This window comes from Tachysurus fulvidraco, chromosome 12, assembly GCF_022655615.1.
Source record: "Tachysurus fulvidraco isolate hzauxx_2018 chromosome 12, HZAU_PFXX_2.0, whole genome shotgun sequence".
NCBI lineage: Eukaryota > Metazoa > Chordata > Actinopteri > Siluriformes > Bagridae > Tachysurus > Tachysurus fulvidraco.
In genome coordinates, this window is record NC_062529.1 from 5,588,037 (window position 1) to 5,606,131 (window position 18,095).

General features: G+C 38.3%; 1 protein-coding gene across 3 annotated transcripts in view; it reads left to right on the forward strand.

Annotated features, from left to right (window-relative positions):
- The first annotated feature begins 12,571 nt into the window (after positions 1 to 12,571).
- The window catches only part of spata17 (spermatogenesis associated 17), a 28,259-nt gene continuing 22,735 nt past the window's right edge, over positions 12,572 to 18,095 (forward strand). For all 3 annotated transcript variants that reach the window (XM_027173686.2, XM_027173683.2, XM_027173684.2), the window contains exons 1-4: positions 12,572 to 12,731; positions 13,018 to 13,107; positions 14,654 to 14,735; positions 16,934 to 16,984. In XM_027173686.2, coding sequence (XP_027029487.1) covers positions 12,664 to 12,731; positions 13,018 to 13,107; positions 14,654 to 14,735; positions 16,934 to 16,984 — 291 coding nt within the window. In that variant the 5' untranslated portion in view covers positions 12,572 to 12,663. The remainder of the gene's footprint in view (positions 12,732 to 13,017; positions 13,108 to 14,653; positions 14,736 to 16,933; positions 16,985 to 18,095) is intronic.

Below are 18,095 nucleotides of genomic sequence, written 5' to 3' on the forward strand. Positions count from 1 at the left end.
AGATGGACACATATGAGCATGAAGAAACACGTGAACCCTTCATGAGCAAGAAAAAAAAGGCTTTTTGCCCCACAGACTCAGGACCAATAACATTTTCCAAACGCCCGACTACATTAATTATTAAGGAATTGGAAAACGACTTTTATCAGGACTTTATGTCTAGGTGCTGTCCCATTAGCCGGTGTCAGCTTTTGAGGAGGCAATGGTGGTGTGTGAAGTAATGAGTGGACCCTTCACGCCTGCAGGCTGACCTAATGAAGTGAGGCTTAGTAAGAGCCGCTCAGCACCAGCAGAGCAGAGAAAAAGAAAGCAGGGGAATGTAGGAACTCTATTGTTAAAAGGGAAATTAAGCGCTCCACATGTGGAGCCTGTTCTCGCTGACCTTGTTACTGTACCTGCTTAAAGCTGCCTGGTGTTGAGGCGGAACATAAATCATAATATAAAAAAGAGAGGAAAGTAAATACACTCAGTTACAGTGGTACTAAGGAATAAGACTTAAAGATGCAAGAGTCAATATTTTTTCATTTCTTCCTGTATAAATCATGTGAAAATTATGTTAGAATTATTTTTAAAAAATACTTTAAATAATTTTCTAAAAACAAGTGTATTATATAATAATAAAACAAGTGTTGATGAATTTGTTTGTATTTGGCTTGGCCTCATGTCAGTCATTTAATAGGCACGCCCCCAAACTCTGTTACACCATAAATCATCTTTTATAGATGCATGTTTGTTTTTAGATAATCCTAGTTAATGGTCAATATAGTTGTCTAATTCTTATTTTTCTTCTTCTTCTTCTTCTTCTTCTTATTATTATTATTATTATTATTATTATTATTATTCATTTATTTATTTTTATTTTTTCCCTTCTGTTTCTATAATTGTTAATGTGAATCGTTAAAATACAAGTCAACTGAGTTGAATTGAATTGAGTATCTGCTCCTTTAAATATTGAAGATTTGCTAAATATATAAAAAGGAAGATAAAGAAGAAGAAGAAGAAGAAGAAGAAGAAGAAGAAGAAGAAGAAGAAGAAACACTGGAGGACACAGCGATATGGTTGAAATGAAACATTTAAAGTGCTGTGCTAAGCATTTGGAAGTGTTTCAGTAACTCCTTTAATTGATGAAATTTAAATGACCTTAAAAATGAAGTGCGATGGTTTTAAAGCCACTTTGTTAGTGATGTGAGCTTTTGCATGATTCAGTGAACTCAGCTCCCCAGAGGACAGAGCTTCTATAGGTTACAGCCCCGATCGCCCTTCACTCTCTACACAAGGTAACTTCTCCCGTGCCCAGCTGTGGTTCAGCTATTTTTGGGCAGCGCAGTGTCGGCTGAGTTAGGAAACCTAGCCTCCAGTGAAAAGATACAATCAATTCTGTCTTCCTAGCCTCTCTCTCTCTCTCTCCATCTCTCTCTCCTCCCCTTTTCAGTTTGAAACAGAGCGCGCGAGAGCGACCCGTCATTGATCAGAAATTCAATTCAAAAGCCTATAAATAAAAACAAATGAGTCTCCTGGACCCTTCTCTGAAGGTGCCAGCTGTATGGAGATCAAATCTATAATCCTTCAGCAGCAGACAGGAACAGCTCCAATAACGACTCTAGCCAAATAATTTGTGTGCAAAAAAATGTAATAAAAAATTTACACTGGAATTATAATGGAATGATTGCTGTAGTGTGTCAAAGTGGTTGTTCGCAATTGCTCATACATGACTAGCTAAAGAAGGGCTGGAATAAAGTAGGAGAAAAGTGAGTCAAGGAATGACCAAGTGGAAATAAAGACGTCACATGCGAGGTTTCCAATAGGACCTTGACAGAACTTTTGACCTACTCAAGTGCCATCACAGTGGTGAAGATTTGAAATTCTATTAGAATTACCAATGAAAAAAAAAGAAGGCAAGGAGTCATCAGGAAAGCAAATCTATAGCTCGACTCTATCAGCCAATTACTGTTGTTAAAGTAGAATTAGATGGGTATTGACAATGAGAGAAGGAGAAGGGATTAGGCTGACAGTGCCACTGCACTGAGGGGACGGAGACAGAATTAATGGAGATGGATATTTAATAAAAGGATTGGAATGGAAGGCTATTTTAATTTGCAGCACTCTGTAACTAAAACACTTTGCATCAGTTCAAGTACTTTGAACAACGTGTTCAGTCCATTACGAGGTGTAATACTCTGTACTCTGCAATACTCGAGGTGAACTATTTACATGTGGCTCTTAGAAAATGGTATGTACTATAATACAAAATTCAGAGACTGTGTGTTAGGGAGAGAGAGAGAGAGAGAGAGAGAGAGAGAGAGAGAGAGAGAGAGAGAGAGAGAGAGAGAGAGAGAGAGAGAGAGACTCCACTGTCAGATCTTTATTTCTTATTGGAAAACTAGCTGAAGTTAATATTGACACAGCGAGGTATGAATCAATACATTGAGAATGAGCAATACATTTTAATTTCAAACCTGTTCAAACCCCAGCAGCAAATCCATGCAGTTAAGCCACAAAGCGGGCCACGAGGGAGGGCAGAAGAGTGGGATTGGACAAGATAGAAATTTGCTCTAGATCAAATTCTGGATCAACCTTCTCCACCGTGACATTTCCTGTCAGTGGCTATAGACCAGCCGATGCAACTTTTTAATCCATGCTTTAAAGCGGCGGTATGGAAACATGGCCAGTCACTGGGAGCATCCACAAAAGATCCAGAACACACAGGGATGTTTAAACAAAGCCTTTTTAATACACAACTAGACTCATATTGGGTTCAGTTCATTTTTTTTTTTATGTACAGTACAAGGATGATTAAAATTTGAGACAAAGACACAAGCCACATCACAAGTAATATGTGGTTCGAGGACAGAACTCAGATCAGACATCCAAAAGATTTAGAAGAGACTAAACATTGTAAACCATAAACTTGTTCATTTCCCTGAGTCTATATTAATGCATTAAAATAGCTAACTAGCTCAGCATACACTTACGTTTTGATAGAAGCCATGTTGTAGCTATTTAAGGTTTCCAGGCCAGTGCTCAGTAGGATGGACAATGGATTACTCATCTGTCCAGCCTCAGTATGTGTTCATTGTGTTGTAGAAACAACTTTTTATCCTCACACACATGTTATTAAGAAACAACCCCCACAAAACTTCATACAAGGTCATGTGCATAGACGGCTGGGAGCAATGAGCAAAAGCAGAAAGACAGAAGTGGAAGTTATTTTGACTCGTTTCTATGCCAATATAAAGCATTACTAATACATGAATACATTACTAATACAACAATAAAAAACATTCAATCTTTTCTTACTAAAGCTTTCTGTAAGGAGATTTCGGGAAGGAGTTTCCAGTGTCAATGATTTAGATTTTCAGTTCCTTAGTAACATGACAAACTGAGAGAGAGAGAGAGAGAGAGAGAGAGAGAGAGAGAGAGAGAGAGAGAGAGAGAGAGAGAGAGAGAGAGAGAGAGATGGGACATCGAGCTGAACTGAGGTAACTGAACCCTTTTTTTTTTTGCTGCTTAACTTATATTTCTGTAAATACTTTCTGACAATGTACATATCTTCTTACTGATTAAATGTTTAAGTGTTCATTTAAGCAAGATCTTTTCTCTATTGTTTATAATAATTTCTATTCACACTCTCTGGTGTCACCTAAATGAGGATGGCTTCCCCTTTGAGTCTGGTTCCTCTTGAGGTTTCTCTCTCATATAATCTAATGGAGTTTTTCCTTTTCCTTCCACAGGCTTGTTCATTAGAGATAAATAGGGATAAATAAAAATGTTCTATTCTGTAAAGCTGCTTTGAGACAATGTCCACTGTTAAAAGGACTATAGAAATAAAATTTAATTGAATTAAATTGAACAATATCCAGATGTCTAACTGTATTTACTGTCTAAACTAAAAAAAAATATGCTTCATTCTTTAATAAAATACTTTAATCACTAGAGGAATTATAAAAAAAAGTTGTGTGCAAATCATAGGAAAAAAATATTTAATGTTAGTGTGATATAGAAAAGTTTGGCTTCACTTTTTCTGTATCATCTTACAGGAACGGCAGAACCCTCAGGCTGTCATGTGAGGTCATCGTAGTCGTGTGTCTGGGTTCACCAGGTCACCTGGTGGAACGGAGCTCTTAATCACACCCGGCAGTCTAGTCATTACTGCAGCTGGCCAGGGTGAATTACCATATCACAGCCTGACAGACAAGAAGAGCGAATGAGTGGCAGCTAGCGATGACAGACGCTCACTGAGGAAAAAGGGCCGATGCACACGATCACGCTGGAGGACATCTCAGAACAACAGAAAAAGAAAGAAAGGGTGTGAACACCTGCATGATTGCTTTGGTCCTGAATAGAGAAGATGTTCCGGATGATGATGATGATGATGAGTCAAAATCACAATAGATTTTTACTTGAGAAAGTTTTTTTTGTCTTGCCAAACAGCTGCGTAATTGATCGTATATCCTTAACTGTTATTTATTAAGAAGTTTGTGGTATTTTTAGGCAAAACAAGAGGTAATTAAAGTCTAGTCTTCGAGAGAGGAACATCTGTTTTCATCCTGCATAATTACCGTCATTAATTAATGTTAATCAATCTAAAACAAATTATTTTTTAACACCTAGAATAAATCACAAAGGCTTCCTCTTCTCCAACGACCCAGTCTGGTTGGGCCAAGTGATCGATCACAGGTAAATAAGACAACGTGCAGCAATGAGGCGTATTGTACTCCTGTAACACGCACACACCTGAATCGTTAGCCCGAACGGATGGAATGTAGTCAATCTAAAGGAAAGACACGACGAGAAATGACTGAATCGGTATAAGACATCATGAGAATAAACACTCAGGGAAAAAAAGGATTTCGGTTTGCAGTGTAGTTTAATTGCTCTGTGTTGTGCCGTTATGCAGCGAGGCTGTGTGTAATGAGGTTATCAATTCATAGCCTCAGGAAGGGATGTGTTAGCTGAATATTTCCAAATGTTTTCACAAAAGCTCACACACACACACACTCGCACACCGTGCATGAGCAGTGAGCAGTGCAGTCCAGTGCTCACATGCACAGGCACATGCACAGACACCAGGAGAAATCAAACAGATCCAGAGAGGTTTATGAAAAGACACAAAACAGGGGCCTGAGGGGATCTACCCACACCTGGTGCTACTATATTGCTGTCAAATCCACCGTTGGATGTGTTAATCAAAAACTCATGGGGAAAGGAGCTATCTGGCTCACACACTGCCTTTTTGATCGATTCTGTTTACTCCAACTCGCAGTGATTCCACTTCTTTAATTTTTAAATTGGCCCAAAATGGATTATTGGGTTTTCACTGCAGTAAAGGGGAAGAAAACTTGGATTTTACTGAATTTAAATCTTTTGGAGCTTTTACTGTTTGAATGAATTATTTAGAGGTCAGTCATCAGATAAAGCTGATTTGTGTTCTGTTTCAGTCTTCATTAAACCTCCAGTCACTTGAAAAGCTTTTTGATATTTAAGTCAAATGATCTCTTTGACTTCTCGTTTTATCTCGTTTTACGACAGATCAGCAATGATGTTAAATGGCTCCATAACCTACATTGACACACAAAGTGATTTTATCGCTATAAGTTTTCAGTCACCAGTAAGCGTTCCTTCTATTGGTTGCCATAGTAATAATATTGCCAAACGTTGCTACCTTTTGTTGAAAATGAACAACATCCAGTTACTGTTTGTGTGAATGTAGCACTAGAAGTCATATAGGATTAATTCAATTCAAATTGGTTTTATGTATATAGTGCTTTTAATAGTATTATCTATCTCTTGTGTAATATAGTGTTATTTACAATATATCTGTACTTTTGGGCCTTTTTACACCTGGTCACTTCATGTGTTTTCTCTGATCCGATAGCTATCTGATTTGTTGAAACTGTTCCATTTACATTAGGCCACATAAATGCGTCTCGGTGAATCGGATATCAATCTGATCTTTCTACTCCCGCCCAAAATGCAAATATATTTTACCTCATTTCCGGGGTAATTGAAATGGAACACGCTTTGGTGTATGCGGTTGCTACATAAAACAGCATTTACTGTTTGCTGCATTTTCGCTGGCGGCAGCAGTGCATTTTAAGGTCCAAACGAGACACCTGGGTGAAAGATCGGAGCCAGCGCTGGTGGGAAAACATATTTGTGTCTGGCGCGATGAACGACTCGCGAGTCACCTGCGAGTGACGTACTTCTGTTTGGGAGGAGTATAGCGCTGACGTATGTGGCTTGAACAACCACATGCATTTATACCTGTCCAGTTTCATCTGAAATCCGTCCCAGACCTCCTCCTGAAGGGGTTTGAGTGATTGGATTAAGATCCGTCTCAAAAACGTTTCGGAGGGCATTTAGACCTGGTCTTTTTACCATCGGATAGCTATCTGATCACAGAAAACGCATGAAGTGACCAGGTGTAAAAAGCCCCTTTGTCACAAACAGCTGGAACAAAATTCCTTGTGTGTGTCAACACACTTGGCCAATAAACCTGATTCTGATTCTGATTCTGATTTAAGATGGGAAACTGTCACAATGTAGGTTTGCAGAAATCTCAGAGCAGGTCAGAGGTGATATTAGCAAGACTAAGCTTCCTGAGAAATATTGTCTGTGAGCGGGGCCTTGGGAGGGAAAAGTATATTTATATTAAATTATATATAATTAGAGTGTATACAATAACATTATGACCACATTCCTAATATTGTGTTTGTTCCCCTTTTGCTGCCAAAGCAGCCCTGACCCACTGAGGCATGGACAAACCAGGCCACTTTCTTCCATTACACTTTAGTCCAGTTCTGATGATCACGTGCCTGTTGGTGCTTTCAGCAGTGTACAGGGGTCAGCATGAGCACCCTGACTGGTCTGAGGCTATGCAGCCCCATGCACAACCAACTGCAATGCACTGTGTTTTCTGACATCTTTCTATCAGAACCAGCATTAACTTCATCAGCAATTTGAGCTACACTAGCTCATCTGCTGGATCGGACTGCACTAGTCAACCTTCACTCCCCACGGGCCTTGGCTGCCCATGACCCTGTTCACCACTGTTGGACCACTTTCGATAGATACTGACCACTACAGACTGGGAACACCCACAAAGAGCTGCAGTTTTAGAAATGCTGTGATCCAGTCATCTAGGCGTCTGTTAAATGCTGTAAATGTAAACATCAACTTAGAGGACAAAAATGTTCACTTGTAGCCTAATATTAGTGATGGCCAGTACGTGAACGAATCGTTCTTTTGAACCAGTTCTTTTTAGTGAACTGGATGAACCGGTTCACCAAATCGAACTGATTCGTTCTAAACAGTTCGCATCTTGAGTCAGCGCTGATCCACAAGTTACCAAAGTTACTCACTTTCGGTCATGCCTGACAGCCCCTCTGACTCTAAATAAACTAATATCCCGGAGTATATGTAACTCCTCTACACTGAACTGAGACATGTTGTGCTGAGAGAACTGTGAGCTCGAGCTGTTGATACTGCGCATGTGTGAATAACTGAACCAATACAGCAAATCATCAGTACAGAACTGAGAACTGTTTGTTTCGGACGTGTCCGAGAACTGATGAGCTGTTGATACTGCGCATGCTTGAATAACTGAACTGCATGACCCTTCAGAGCAAATTATACATATTGGGATATGCATAGTAACTAGTCATAGGCTATTAAACATTTTTATAAAAAAAAAAAAATCAATATATGTCACTCAATATATGTCAGTTAATTTTACTATTGACTATTGTGCAGGTTAGTCTGTATTTTTATATGCCGCTTTTTGTAAGTTGATGAAGATTAGTTTAACTTTATATCTTTAAGACACATAAAACATACACATTTGCAAATCAATGTCTGTACTGGGTGTTTTAGTTGCAAAACTTAAATGTAAGAAACGTATTCAACTAAAGTTATGATTACAAAGAACTTTTCGAATGTGTTAAATTGATTGTATTAATATCTGCCGGCAGCGGGATGATGGAATTTGTGTCATCACGTCATTGTGAATGATGTCATTACGTCAGGACGTAAAAGAACTGGTGAACTGGATTTTTGAACTGGTTCATTAAATCGAACTGTCCGAAAGAACCGGTTCGCGGAAAAGAACCGAACTTCCCATCACTACCTAATATCCCATGCACTTACAGGTACATGATGAATAGATAATCAGTGTTATTCACTTCACCTGTCAGTGGTCATGATGTTATGCTTGATCTGTGTATATAGAGAGTAAACACTGTATATATTCATTCTATCAATTTTATGTTATTTATAAATTTTTATATTATTCTTTATAATAACCTCTTGTTCCATGTTTATGTTCTGCAAAGCCGCTTTGAGGCAATGTTAATTGTAAAAAGTGCTATACAATTAAACTTGAGTTGAATCGAACTATTCTACTATAGACGGTAGAAAGAATAATATGTTTGTCTGGGCAGATGCGTAATTGTTTTTTGTTTGGCTACAATTTCTTCTTACCTAAATCAAGCCAAGAATTAAATGCAAAAAAAAAAAAAAACTATACTGAGCCAACCTACAAATGATGACAAAATACTCAGCAAGCTCAAGCTGAACAAAAATCCATTTAGTTGCAAAAGTTTGTGCCTCACTTACTCTGCTGATTTGATATTTAAACAAAAGAACTTTTGGGTGTCAAACAGTCTTCTAAACACACAACTTAGTGGAGTCATCAGGCCCCATGAAAAACAAATCTATCTATAGTAATAGCTCCTATAAAACTAGACAGAGCCATTGCAATAAGGGCAAATAAACAGGCAACAAATCCTCGTTTAGGTTCAGCTGTGCAATGAAGCACACCGAGAAGTAGAAATGGGATCGGGCCCTGGATGGACCGCATGGAACTGTGACTAAGAAAAGGGCCAGAAATAAGGCCAGAGATCATAGGACAAGGTCTTTATTAAGACGCAGCTTTCCCTCCTCCCTTGTTTTCCCTCTCTAGGAGAAAATGAATTGTTAGACAGGCTATGTGTTGTCTAGATCAGATTCAATCCACAAGCCATTACAGCCACTTAATAACGCAAACTCAAGCAATTTAGTATGTAGTTCACTCTGAAAATAACAAGGCAGATGCAAACGCTTTCCAGAGCTGAAACAAAGATTTTGTAATTTGCTTTTCATTTGAAGAGACATTTTCTAGAAATTTCTACATTTCTATTAGCGATCTTTCAAAACACCGCTCACTGTTTATAGATTAAATGAAACCTGTCATAAAAACACCAGTGTCAGTCTTCAAAGTCATAGTGAAAAACAGATTCTCACACATGCACACACACAAACACACACACACACACACACACACACACACACACACACACACACTCACACACACGCACACACACGCACACACACACAGTGAAAGTAGAGGTTAGTTAGAAAAGCTCAATCAGGCAAGGTCGCAACTTTGATAATGCTATTTTTATGTTTGTTATGCTATCAGACTTTGAGTAATTGTGCATTATTAAAGATGGTACAGGACCTTAAAGCTTTTATTAACATGTATGTTCAAAATATTATATAGAGAAAGTCCTGGGTAAAGAGGATACTGAGGGTGAAAGCTATAGAAATCACATATTCAGAAAGCATTAATATGAATACGATTGTAAAGAAAGTGTACTGTGGACCGTATTACAGTTGTTGATGCTTCTAGTGAAATCCCACAACAAAAAGTTTCCAATAACATCACCAAGAGATTAAAGAAATGACTGATCTGCGAGTGGCACAGAGAAACTGAGCCAAGCTTCAGGTGGACAGACCCATGAGCAAAGACAGGAAACACAGCAGGTTTCACTTCTTCTTCTTCTTCCTTCCCCAAAATAGGAAATAGGACAGCCAGCAGTGTGTTTTTCATTAACAGAAAAGATTGGGATTTTAGACATCTGCAACTAGAAGCAGCAGGAAAAGCAGCAACCTCGGCAACAACGCAAATGACTTCGCATTTTATCATTCGCTCGATCAAACCACTGCCTATCTCAGCTTTGGCTTTATATGTGATGCGGCACACTGGCCACAAAAACAACACGGCTCGATGAAATGGAAGAGACCTCAATCAAACCCGGGCTAAGCCTTTCTTCAGGAAATGAAACACTGCAGCCCTCCAGGCAGTCTGAGAGCCAGGCCAAGAAAGACAGAATGCAAACAAACAGGAAAAGGAGCTGATGAATAATAACCAGCGAGAAGACACAAAATAACTGCGGGTAAGCAAGATTATAGTGAGCGTACCAAAACAGTATGGGCAGAGTTAGCTGTTAATTGCTGTACTACAGCGGTAACACGGCCGCCCAACATGACCTGCCTTGTACAGTATGAATGTCTTTGGCCAGGCTGGTCAAAAATACAGAGGAGGTGCTGAAAATGATGAAGAGATAAGCCAGAGCCCACCAATGATGGATCTCACGCACTGGCAGTGTGGGCCGGCAGCACTAAATGCCCTTTTCCATGCAAGGCACAGAAAAGCCTGGACTTCATCAAGGCCCCTCGCAGGATCATCCCCCTTCTTAATGGATTACCACTGTCTCCACGCAAGCGCGCCACAAATAATGATAAACCGCCGGCAGATTAAAGCACCTTACACAATCCTCAATTCATTACCTTTCCCCCCCAGATAAGGGCCAGCTAATAAAAATATGATTTTCTTTCCCACCAGAACAGTCACGCTTTTTTATCCATTAGGGGAAACAAAGAAGGAAAGAGAAGGTGAGCTGGGTAAAAAAAAAATCCAGGGGAATAATGACCATCATTTCAATTATGTAGCCCCCATGGTGCTGGAACAAAAAGACTCCCATAATTGATGATGCACAGGTACATGTGTAGAGGAAGAGATTTCCTGAAATTAAACAACTTCCTGGAGGCACTGGCATCCTCTAACAAGCTGCCAATTTTAGGATGATCTCTTATTGTCCCACAGGACCAGGTGGGAGCAGTAGCTCTGTGGTTAGGATGGTGGCCTATGGTTAGGAAGGTTGTATGTTCAAATCCTACCACTGCTATCCTACCACTTATCCTTGGATAAGACCCACACATTCTTACAAATAAGATGTATTTCAGGAAATTACTTTTTTTTTTTTAAATGATTTTTATTCTGTTAGACAATTTTGCATCTAGTCTACTCAAGATCCTTGGAATCATCATTCTTTTTCATTCCTTGATAGCTAAACTGACAAATGAAAAATGATTATTTGGGATCTACTAACATCCCAAAATGTCAAGATTAGGACGATACTTATTTAAGTTGAGTTGTATCCCAATCCAACCAGCTATAGCAGATGTTCAGAAAAGTAGCAGCAAACAAAAGAAAAAACATCGCAAATGCTGGACCCATCATATCCAGTTTGCCACAGAGTGGGCCAGGAGGTCAGGTGTAAAACATGCTGGTCTCCGTGCTGTGGGAAATGATGACTTTACCGTCATCCACCTTGTCAAAACAGCGCTCTGCAGGTAATTACCATGGCTTAAAGTCCAGAGCCTGGGTGGATTGGTGCCATCAAGAGGCGAGCAAATTGATGACGAAGTTGAGGGAGGTGCCACAACGCCATATGCATGCTCATAAAGAGAAGCGTGCACGGAATAAACAATGGTAACATGGCAGAGAGGATAAAAATATGATAAACAGCAAAAAATATTTTAACTTTCTTATTCTTGAAACTTCTGGCCAGCTAATTCATATCACTGACTAGCAAGGAGCTAGCGGACTGGCAAATAAAATGTTGGACTCAATAACAAACATATTCTTTACAGCAAGAATACAATAACAGGCTGCTAATTAGTCAACAATGTAAAAAAAAAAAGAGAGAGAGATTAATTATTATCTCTTGTTAGATAGAGCGTACATCAACCCTTCCTCCATACTGATATGTAAGGAATAAAACACAACAGAAAATAGTTTCTGGATTTTAAGTTTAAGAACTAAATTCCAGAAACTATTTTCTGTTGTGTTTTATTCATGATGTAAAGCTGGCAGAGGCAGTGTGATACACTGGACAGTGTATTAAATGAAAAGGGCAGTAGCCTCTTAGGGAATGCTGTTACCATGAAACAACGTTAATGAGGAATTAAGGTTTTCATTTAATACATTGTCCAGTGTATCACACTGCCTCTGCCAGCTTTACATCATGGTCATCATGGTGTCATGTCTTCCCCCACATGCAATTCCGCCTGGGACGCTCGTATTTACGAGCTGGGAAGTCGTAATTACCAGAAAGTTGTAATTTCACTTAATTAACTACAAATACAATGAATGCACATGATACTAGGTGTTTTACTTTTTGTTGTTTTTTTTAGATGTTTTTAATCTATTTATGACGCGACTGTAAACTTTAGATAGATAGTATATCGTATTGTACAATGTTATCGTATTTTCTGCAGCCAGTTATCTAGTAAAAAAAAATTAAATACATCTATTTTTTTTTACATTTTTTAAAGAACAATTTACTTGCATTCCAATAACTTTCTGCATATACCAAACACAATTATAAAATCCCACTAGTAATTACGACTTTGTGATGGCGGTTTACGTTCATTCATGCGCTTTCCGATCTTTCCGACATGACCTGAACGCAACAACTTAGTGTAGTTACAAACACCCCTCCCTTCGCTGTGTTGGACTCGTCCTCTCGTTGTCATGGTTACAAGGAAAGCAACCTGAAAATGGCTAGGCTAGTGAAGTTGTACGAGCATATAGACCACGTCAAAGAGCAATATTTTATCCGAAACAGGTAAACACAACGACGCAAAACTTTTTTTTGTTGTGTGTATGTGTTTTTCTTTACTACAGTTTGAGCAATATTTAATATCACTAAGCTAATCTATATCTGTTTACTTAGTAGTTACAGCTAGCTTTAGTTCGAAAAATAGTAATAAATAAATAAATAAATAAATATTATTATTAATAATAATAATAATAATAATAATAATAATAATAATAATAATAATAAAATCTCGGTAAATTAGGATATTTCATCAAACTGATTAAGCAATTTTTTTTGTAATTTTATATGATAGAAAAGCAGAAGAAAACAGACAGCACGAATATGCTGCAGCTGTCAAAATTCAGAGCTGGTTTCGAGGCTGTCGTGCACGTGCCTACGTCAGGTCAGTGCGACACACACACACACACACACACACACACACACACACACACACACACACGAGAGATTGTTTACTGTGTGTAAAGTGTCAGAGTTGATGTGATTAGTTCTGTGAAGATATTAATCCAAGTTTGGAGCACTGATAAGGTCAAAGCATGCAACTTTTCTTAGTTCATATGTATACGTTTAACCCTAGTGTGGGTGCAGGTTTTCATTCCAACCAAGCAGAAGCCACAACAGAGTCTACTAAACGCTCTGATTAAATCAGGTGTGGCTTCTGCTTGGTTGGAAAGAAAACCTGCACCCACACCAGCCCTTTGTGGATAAGATTGGACATGGATGCCCTAACCCTAACCTCATAAACAGTTGCACGTGTGTGTTGTGCCTAAGATCCACCATGACCTTAACTAGTTACTGAAGATGATTAAATGAATGCTAGGTACATATGTAACTGTTGTTTTGGGAACACAATTCAACCAGTGTTCTATAAACACTTCTACAAATATAACTAGCATTCATTCAGAAACAACTGGAAAACTTCTCATGATGACCTTCACGATGACCTTCATGACCTGATATTACATTTAAAAAAAGAAAATGTCATGGGACCATTGTTCCATTGTACTTTGTGAGCGAGTTCCAATCAATTATCGACTAATTAACTGAACGAAGTAACTTTATATACATAACTAGTGTTATATTTCATCCCTACACTTTGTTTCATGAGGAAGCAACCTACAGTAGTTTGGGACCAAACAGAGAGTTGTATGGATATGAGCACCTCTGGAATTTAACACCATAGAAGCTGGTATTATCCATCCTGGGTGATCTGGTCACTATGGGATAGCTGTTTACATGTCGTCTTCAGTGACTACATATGATTGGAATTTTATCCACATTTAGGAATAAACAGCTCTATATATTTAATAGCATGTACTGTATATATTCAATAGCATAGTTCTTGCATAAACTGAAGAAAAGACAGGTGAAAAATATATGCCGAAATGATTTAAAAGAAATTTTTTTTCCCCCTCCAAGTGTTGTTGGTCCATTACTGTGTTTTCATTCATGAGCCTAAAGTGCTGTGCACAATCACCACCCCCCTAGAGCTACGCTTTATGCGGCCTCTGCATGCTAAATCATTGTCTATTTTAGTCTTTAGGCACAGAAATTAGCGAGACCACTTGGTGCTCCAGCAGTGTAACCTCCATATATTTCTGTGCAGTCAGCAGACAAACTTCCAGACAGTAGGTTCATTTAGATTACTTTAGTTAATTGATCAGTGTGTTAAGTGGTTAATTAGGCACAATCTGTGCGCCTTAAGTGCAGTTCTTGGGTTACCACCTTCCCTATATATGCATTGATTTTCTGGGATTATAAATGGTCTTTTTAAAACTGATGGCCTTGTTGAGTTCTGCATTGCCATAGACGTGCATTTAGAGGGGATCATCTTGATGAATGAATGTAAATGTCTGAGAAGCGCCAACCATTTAGGGCTCTTAGGAGGAAACTTTCTAGCAAAGATGATTAACTCAGAAATATTATTACAGCTATCTTCACCGGAATGCGACTGTAATACAGAAAACATGGCGGGCTTTCAGCGCACGCAAGTACTTTAGGCAAAGGCTAAAGGTAAGCTGTGCCATTGTGTAATATCGATTATGTTATGATTACCCTCATTAACATTCAGCGGTTACAGGCATGCCACGACTTACACCTCAAGTAGGTTTCTAATTTGACAGGATGTATTGATTAGCTATGAAATGCCTTATCTAAAAGAGGCTGCTGATGTAGTGCACTTATTCCTCTTGACAGTCATTACATAGGTATTGTTTTATGCAAGCTCTTTAACAGTGAACTTCAGAATTTATCGCCCCTCTTCAGGAAACCTGGAAAAACATTACCAAGCTCAAATATTCAAATATCGCTTTCAAACTATTGGACAATGTGTTTTTAATTTTACAGATGTCTGGTAAAATTCGACTGCCTAAGACATACATTAAATAAATGTAAAACACATAGTCACCCATTAAAATGTATTGCTCTCCATAACCATAAAATAAATGGCTCTTCAGGAATAATTGTTGCCTTTAGCCAGATATAAGGCTTTAGGCTCTTTTTTTGCCCATTTATCACCAGTCATCACAGAAAGAGCAATCAACACAAAACGGACAGATGGTCCTTAACTTGTATGGGTCCAAAAAAAAAGCAAAGGATTCAAAGTTAAGCGCAGTCAGTTGATAAAAAAAAATGTAATGACGGAAACATTTGGAAATCTGTTTCATAATAATATTACACTATATGACCAAATGCTTGTGTACACCTAACCATCACATCCATATGTGCTTTTTAAACATCCTGTTCCAAATGAAGTCCTTCTCTGCTGTTATAATAACCTCCATTCTTCTGGAAAGTCTTTCCACTAGATGTTGGATGCCGACTGTTCGGATTTCCTACACTCCGTCCTGCAAACAATATCTTCAAATAGCTCGCTTTGTGCACAGGATCATTGGCATGCTGGAGCAGGTTTAGGCCTTTTAGTTCCAATAATGGGAAATTGTAATATTTCAACAAACAAAGACAAGATATAAATATTTTATACAGGTTTGTGGCAATAGTGTGGGGCAGCATCATATATGTGTGATATTCAGATGACCGCAACCATTTGGCCATTTAAAACCTCTAAAGCCATTGTAAAATGGCTTGGTCATAGGTTTAGAGTATCAGTTATAATCAGCAACAGCAGTTGATGTATTTCATTAAATGTGATGGTCACCCCAAAACTCAATATAAAACCTTTGCTATGATCTCTTGAGGAAGTCCACAAGTATCAATGATCTTGAAATGTCCTGCTTGGAGGTACTCACCTGCCAGTTTTCACCAGACAGCCAGCTGTCCTCATCATACAACAGCTTCCAATCAATGAGGGTGAAGGCTAACATGTTCTTCCTCCAAACCACATGAAGCCAGCCAACTGCATAGTTTTTTTAAACTGTTGCTCATGCCGCATAAGATGCTTAGAGAAATCTGCCCTCTTTCACATACATGAGCTCATAGACAGTCTGGATTGGACAGTATAGAGAGAAGGGCTAGGTTTGCTCGCTTGGTTCCTGTAAATGGGTAGCTGTTGCATTGCTGGGATTCTAACTTTGATTAAAAGATGTTGGAAAGAACACATTTTTATTTTGCTACTTAGCTTCAACTTAGATTACTATGACTCTGATTATCACATTCTGTGTGTTATTTATTTAACACTGTTGCTCAATATCCAATGATTCTGAAGATATTTTGATTGCTTATTATTTTATTTTTTAAAACGCAACTCAATATTCTAAACTTTAAATTACATTAAAAGTGGTAAGCTTGCATAAGCTGAGTGAGATGTCTAATGGGGCGTAATGGGGTAGTAAATTCACTATAAGTTTGCTATAAGTTATTCCTAAATAGTGTTCACACTTAATAAATCATATCCTTACCTCTAGTGAATATTCTCTGCTATAGTTATCCAGTTAATTCCCCACAGGGCATCATTGATTATCAGACTCAGCATAGAGTGTTTTGCCATACATCTCCATTAGGTTCCAGTCTGACTAGCATAGATTTTCCCTAGCCATAACTGTATTATGTATTAAGAGCAACGGCGTCCCTTCCATACGAGGTCTGACTTCCTTTTACATCCCATCTCTCTCTCACACAGCTAGAGCGTAGTAGCTTAATGCATATTACATATTTCATATGAAGCGGATTCCTTTAGCATATGTTAGGAACAGGTCAGGAAGCAAGAAGGTTCAGTGTCTGTGATGTAACTCCATCTCCCTCTCTCCTCACAGATAGCATATTTTCACATGAAGATGAATTTCTACAATAAGATGGCTGTCAAGGTAATTCTTCTATATCTTGTTGTCTCGAGTTTATAATACGCTGAAATCTACTAACAGATCGTCTTGCCATTTGATAAGCAGAAGTCAGGGTACCGCATAGGCATGTGATGAAGACCTCGTTATATTATATATTAATATATAAGTTGGCTGAAGTGAAAACACTGCATGTAAAATGTAAATTTGGACCCTACACATATTTATCTCAATAGAATTTATGATTTAATTTAGGATTTTTTATAGTTAAAGTTTTTATCATTATATCTTTTTTAGCAAGTGCTTGTTCAGCAGGTTAAACTTCTTATAACTCAAACAAATTTCGGTTTTAATCTTTGTGGTTTTCCAACCGATGACATTCACCCATATTCTTCTGTATAGTCATTACAATGTCTAAACAGACTAAAGTGTCTTTTTTTCACTTTTTATATTTCGACCTTTTTCAGTTACGCATGTTGCGTTCCAAACCATATAAAGTAGCGGCTTTTTATTTGACTGATGAATTGACACTTTTATAGGGGTATCAATATGCAGTGAAATCGTAGCTTTACAATCCCATGCAGCATTTTTTTCCTCCCTGAAGTAAAATTTTATAACACTTGCAAAACTTCCCAGTTTATTTTATTGAGGAACGGGAGGTTCCCACTACGGAAAAATATTACTGTGATGTTTGGAGAACACTGGAAATCAGGAACAAGTGAAGATTTATATATCCATTTCCATGTAGAACATTGGACCTAAGCCTGTGCTCTCTGTCCGTTCTTTTTTACATGAGTATAATTGGAGCGATGGAGCTCAACCTTTTCCCAGAGGCCCCAGTGTGCAAGGCCGAAGGTCCTGTCACTGCTTAGATGCAAACAGAAGCCGCTCGACAATGCAGATGTGTTTTATAGTTCTTGTAAAAGAAGAGACTGTTATGTCTAGGAAGGAAAGGAACGTAAAAAAATATTACGGGAGAAACAAGGGACCGGTGTGAAAATGACACTCAGCTGCTAATGTTACAGTCCACAAAAACACGTTAGTCTGTTAGAATAGAATAGAATGTATTTGTCACACACACACACACACACACACACATATATATATACATTACAGCACAGTGAAATTCTTTCTTCAC